Raw genomic sequence first — 6,000 nt, 5'->3', positions numbered from 1 at the left:
CCCAAGGGGGCCAGAAGAACCTCTCCTGCATCCCTCAAGGACTCTTGGGAGTTATCAGCACTTCCTTTCTGGCTCCTCATCTGCTCCACCATCTCTGAGACTGTTAGGAGATTCCAACAAACATGATTTTGTAGCTCTTGGTGTGAGTGGCGATACTACGAGCAGATAGAAGTCTGGATTGCAAGCTGTACAGGATGCTGTGTTCCACCACCACACAGCTCATACCTGTCTTATCTGGCCACTTACAAAGTTCGTCTTAGACTCAGCAAAACATTCTCTTGTTCATCATGAGTGGAGAAATCCTTAGGCCCATGCTTAAAACACTATGAAGGCAGCTTCAGCCAAACCTAAAAAGGCTCCATGTGGCGGCCACCATGCTGACAATGGTGTGGTGGATCTAAGCAAGGCACTAACGGATCTGAGAAAGGCAAGGAGCAGAACTCATCAGATGTCTCTGTGCCCCTGTGCCAAGTCCCCTCAGCCTCAGCCCAGTTCACGGATTCAGAAAATCCAGACAAGCTCAGGCTCATCTGCTTACTACGATGGCGAGCTGGAGAGTAACTACCCATGCAAAGCTGTAGAGCCTGCAGGCTCCTGCCCTCAGAGCACAGCTTAACAGTCGCCGCTCAGTGTTCAGTCTCCGCGCCTCTTACCCTTCAGCTGAACAATGGCTGGAGACTTCTCAGCTTGTCCCAAACTGAACCCTTGATGCTACACATACAGCCTGCTGATACAGGCCTTGGGCTTATTAGCTTCCTGCCCTTTGTCTCCTGCCTCCCAAGTAAACTATCTGCATACAAGTCAGTCTCAGGCTCTGACTCCAGGAAACTCCAGTTAATACAAGAATATTACATATGATAAAAAAAAATTGGCAAATACAGAAGTGGATGTTCACAGTCAGCTATTGGATGGATCACACGGCCCCCAATGGAGGAGCTAGAGAAAGCACCCAAGGAGCTGAAGGGATCTGCAACCCTATAGGTGGAACAACAATATGAACTAACCAGTATCCCCAGAGCTCGTGTCTCTAGCTGCATATGTAGCAGAAGATGGCCTAGTCGGCCATCATTGGGAAGAGAGGCCCCTTGGTCTTGCAAACTTTATATGTCCCAGTACAGGGGAACGCCAGGGCCAAGAAGTGGGAGTGGGTGGCTAGGGGAGTAGGGCCGGGGGAAGGATATAGGGAACTTTTGGGATAGAATTTGAAATGTAAATAAAGAAAATATCTAATAAAATTTTTTAAAAAGTGAAAAAATACCCAGTGAAATATATATTTAAGAAAGCATGGGATCTCCAAATACTGACTTCATTATTTCACACGCCTACAGATTTCCTTTTCTACAACGGTTCTTATAGAACATAGACATATGAGCGAACAATAACCCTTATGAAGGAAGAATAGGCAGACATCAGCCTGTGAAATTTAGTTCAACTTTATGCAAATATAAGCAAATATAGCATTTCACTGTGGGCCTTGGCTGTTGGGTAGTGCATATCCCTTCCCACAGGAAACAGCTGTTACTGCAGAACCTGCCAGGCTGGGCTGCAACACTACCCTGCTGTGGACTTGGGAGCTGCCTTCTCCAGTGCACCGAGCCTGCTGAGGGAAGCTCTGAGCTGCCAGTTGAGCTCCAGAATCAATTCACTCATTGCGAAGAGTGGACACTCTCGAAAGCACTGGTCAGTCTTCTGGAGACCTGTGTCCTTGTCAGTGAGGAAAAGGAGAGTCAACAATTTCCAACTTCAGGAGCCGGAGCCAGGACAGGTAAGGGAAGAAGCCTGAGAAGAGATATACAGCCACCATGAAATGTCAGAGATGAACTCTTACTGGATTTTGGCGGATGAATGATGGTGCCGTTTTTCAGGAAAACCCTATGTTCCCATGGATCTGCTGTGTTTTCTCTCCAGAACGTAATGGCAAATGTTCCTCTGTCCTAAGACTCAAAAACCAGACTCATGTGCAGTTATTTACCTGGCACAAAACCAGATGCGCATTTATTTTATCCATTGATTTATTTATTCATCTCTTAAGACAATACATTCCCACCCCAGTTTCCGTTCCCCACCTTCCTTCTTCCCCAGATCCACTGTTCATGTTTCATTTCCGAAAAGAGCAGGTCTCCCAGGGATACCACAAAGACATGGTATAACCAGACATAATGAGACTGCGCGTTCTTACATATGAGTAAAAATGTTATCTTTGTCAAACTACGAGCAAAGATCATTTGATTCAAAAGAGTGCTTCCCCCTTAGCTAACATACAAGCCAATGCCTCGGTCAGTGTGCACTGATTAGCTATCCCCAACAGGAAGACGCTACCCTGGGCATAACAGAGTACAGGAATGACCGCGGCATGGGAACTCAGCCCCACCAATATCGTAAAACACTATTTATCTACATTTCTGAGCACTACGCATGTCTGCAGCGGTTGGCATCAATAAGCCTAAGATTTCCAAGGTCTAGTTAAGTACCATATTTTGAAAATATAAAATATCTAGAATTGATCTAATTTTTCAGTGTCCTCCACTGTAGTTCTTTTGCAAAAAGAGAATTTTTTATGTATGTTGCCTTCACAGTGAATTTAACATACAAATATTTCTATGAAAGTGACATTTCTACTTGAAGTTTTGATATGGCTATGTATGAAGCCAAATTCCAACGTTTTATCAACTTTTTCAAAATCATCTGAACCCTTTCTGTAAACCTTGAATTGGGGTGTCTATGTTTCTGACAGTGAAATCTGGTGCACGGTCCTCAGATTTGAAATCCATGAGCCAGTAGGATGTCTTTAGGTCGAGGTGCTGGGAGGATAGTAGCTGGGCACGTAGCTTCACTCCTCTAGAAGGTTCTGAATCTCTTGAGTCCCAATGAAAGTCAAGCTCTTTGTTTATATTCAATCCGGCATTTCCCTGCAGGCTGGGGGACACCCACCAAATGACGAGAACTCTAAAAGCAGAGATACAGAAGAAATACAGAAACTAAGAGATGGAAGCCAACACTTTTAGACCTAAGTTTTGCCTGCCTGTGATTTCGTCTAAAAGGTACGGAGGGTAGGCCAGAAGGTTGGGAAATGTTTGTATGGCTGAATTTCAAAACATCAGGCATCCACTTTACCATTTGAGGAGCAGAGAGGAGAAAGATGTCTTTATTCTAATAATCTCTCAGCTCCAAATACACTCACCATGGCTTACAGGTTTGCCTGCTCCATACCCCTCATTTCATCAGACTGAAGAGGATGCCGTAAATCAACAAAGGCTATTAATACATCCATGGCTCAAAACCTAGGACACCTTGTGTAGGAAGTAGAAGGCTGACTGTACCACTTTATCTTCAGACCACATGACACTGATACAGATATCGGGCGTGAGTTATCCAAAAGATGGCTGACACCACATACCCAGGGGATGGAGTCAGCTAATGATGGCTGACAGCAGATGCCTGGGAACCCAAAAGGAAAACAGGCATATAACGATATATGACTATTCCTGATACAATGCCACTTTTGTACAGCTCTACAGAAACATGACCTTGGGGTTGGAGGTGAGTACCTTCGTCTTCCTCTTCTATGGTGGCTCAAAAAAGAAACGTCCCCCCAGTCTCAGTATTGGAATGCTTGATTCCCCAATTAGGAGTGAGTGGTGAGTCTGGAGCAACCTCACTGGAGGAAGTATGTCACTGGGGGGCGGGCTCTAAGATAGAAAAACCTGCCCTACTTCCAGTTTGGTCTTTCTGCTTCTTGTTTGTGGTTCAAGATGTAACTCCCAGATTCTTTTCTCTCCTGACATCCCTGCTGCTTGCTGCTACGCCCTCAAGCCTTCAAGAGCTTTTATCCCTCTTGAAATGTAAGTCCAAAGAAACACTCCCTTGTAGGAGTTACCTTGGACATGGTAAATCACCAAGGCAACAGAAAAGCAACTAACATACCTTCCTACCTGCAGTCTATGTGGTAATAGGCTTGTATGCCTGTGCTCAACTGTGTATGGCCTATGCATGCCAACCTGTGTGCCAGTAATTACAGTAAGTCTTATCTGTATATGATTGCTTACATTCTCTTCAGCCTTCCAGTCTTCTATACCACCCCTTTTATCATGGCTCTGGTGTTTGGACCTCACACCCCATTTATATTTAATCACAGGGTCAAAATCATCTGAACCCTTTCTGTAAACCTTGAATTGGGGTGTCTATGTTTCTGACAATGACATCCAGTGCACGGTCCTCAGATTTGAAATCCATGAGCCAGTAGGAGGTAGAACAACTGGGAGGCAGACAGGATTATGGGATAATGCCAGGCACAGGAGATTTGCCTGGGGGAAGATGTGACTAAATGAATGTATGGCACCTGAGCACAGGTCACCTGCCACATGGCATAATATAGAATAGAATAGTTGGGCTATTCTATGTTATGAGCTAGCCAGGAAAAAAAGGTTAGCAATATGGTCAAGGTATTTGTAAATATCTTTTAAGTCTGAGTCTCATTTCTGATAGCATGGGGCTGAGAGGAAGAACCAGGCTCAATTTCTACAGACCAGAAGAGGGCAAAGATACTCTGAGCTGGAATTATAAGTAATCACCATCAAACGTAGGTGCTTGGAACCAATTCCAGTCATCTACTAGCACATGCTCTTGGTCATAGAGCCATCTCTCTAGCACCAGGACCCAGTTTTCAGAAAGCCTGGCTCTGACCTTTGTTCTGGCAAATGCACAGAAGGCAGCTAAGGGCTTTCCTGAAGGGTATTTAGTACTCCCTCTTGAGCTTCTGAGAGTTCTTCTTCGTTAATGCTTGTTCTCAAGACAGAAGTGCAATGGGGCAGCTACATCATATCCCTTGCAAGCCTCGTGGATCTCTGAAGAGGGTGGAAAGAGTATAAGATCCAGAAGGTGGTAGGTGACCAGGAAACTATGCTTCCTAGACATAACAGGAATATATGAGCTGACAGTGGCTAAACCCTAGCATGGAGACAGGGTGGGGGTGGGGGATGTGGAGTGCAAAGTCCCACTTCTAGCTGAGGAGCTATTGATAATTGATAATTGCTACTAGAAGACAGCTTGCTCACTTGCTCTCACTCAGATTTATTTATTTATTTATTTATTTATTTATTTATTTATTTATTATGTATACAACATTCTGCCTGCGTGTATGCCTGCATGCCAGAAGAGGGCACCAGATCTCATTGCAGATGGTTATGAGCCACCATGTCGGTGCTGGGAATTGAACTCTGGATCTCTGGAAGATCAGAGGGTGCTCTTAACCTCTGAGTCATCTCTCCAGCCCAAGACAGTTTTCTTTAAGGGTATGGCCGCTGGGTAGGTCTAACACGCCCAGTGAATGGCCACACACACAAAACCGTCTAGGCAGTACTAATTGGACTCTGTACAATTTAAAAAAGAAATAAAGACCAAAGCCAGGTCAATAAAGAATGGGGTGTGTGTGGGTCTGCGAGGTGAGGGGGATGAATGTGATCACAATACAAAAAAGAATTGATAAAATAAAAAAATTCAACAAGAGAAACAGAAAAGAAACCATTAATAGAAAGTGCTGAAGTCTGCATATCTGTAAACATATTTTCTGAGCCGCTTACACACTTATATAATTCCCATTGAGTTATCACAAGGGGTTTCATTTCATCTTTCATGCACTGAACACAAAAGGCCTTCATAGATAGTCTGGCGAGTCCAGAGCCTCAGCCTGTTTAGATAGCACCGTTCAGAGTGTCTCCAAACAGGTCTCCACACACTTGGGATTCAACTGGACTCTTCCTCACTCCTTATGGAAGCAGTCGCTGCAGTGTGGTACCCAGGCTGCCAGCAGTAAGAGGTGCCCCTGTAGCTTGTTAGAAATGCAAACATGGGGTTCTTTCCAGAACTGTTAGATTGGGAGCCCTAGGGAGGAGACTGACCAATCCATGTTCTACAAACCCTCCGTGATCCAGGGTTCCGAAACTCATGTCCCTTCAGGAACCACTGCATCTACCTGGAGTTAAACCTGAGTTGTATTCTTCT

The 6,000-nt window shown here is 44.7% G+C and overlaps 1 protein-coding gene across 3 annotated transcripts in view; it reads right to left on the bottom strand.

Moving 5' to 3' along the window:
- Positions 1-1,418: 1,418 nt before the first annotated feature.
- Positions 1,419-6,000, bottom strand: part of Cyp39a1 (cytochrome P450, family 39, subfamily a, polypeptide 1) — an 84,060-nt gene continuing 79,478 nt past the window's right edge. For all 3 annotated transcript variants that reach the window (NM_018887.4, NM_001285948.1, NM_001285947.1), the window contains one exon: positions 1,419-2,946. In NM_018887.4, the coding sequence (NP_061375.1) occupies positions 2,875-2,946 (72 nt within the window). In that variant the 3' untranslated portion in view covers positions 1,419-2,874. The remainder of the gene's footprint in view (positions 2,947-6,000) is intronic.

The sequence above is a fragment of the Mus musculus genome, chromosome 17, assembly GCF_000001635.26.
Source record: "Mus musculus strain C57BL/6J chromosome 17, GRCm38.p6 C57BL/6J".
Lineage (NCBI taxonomy): Eukaryota > Metazoa > Chordata > Mammalia > Rodentia > Muridae > Mus > Mus musculus.
This window is presented reverse-complemented; position numbering and strand designations above follow the sequence as displayed.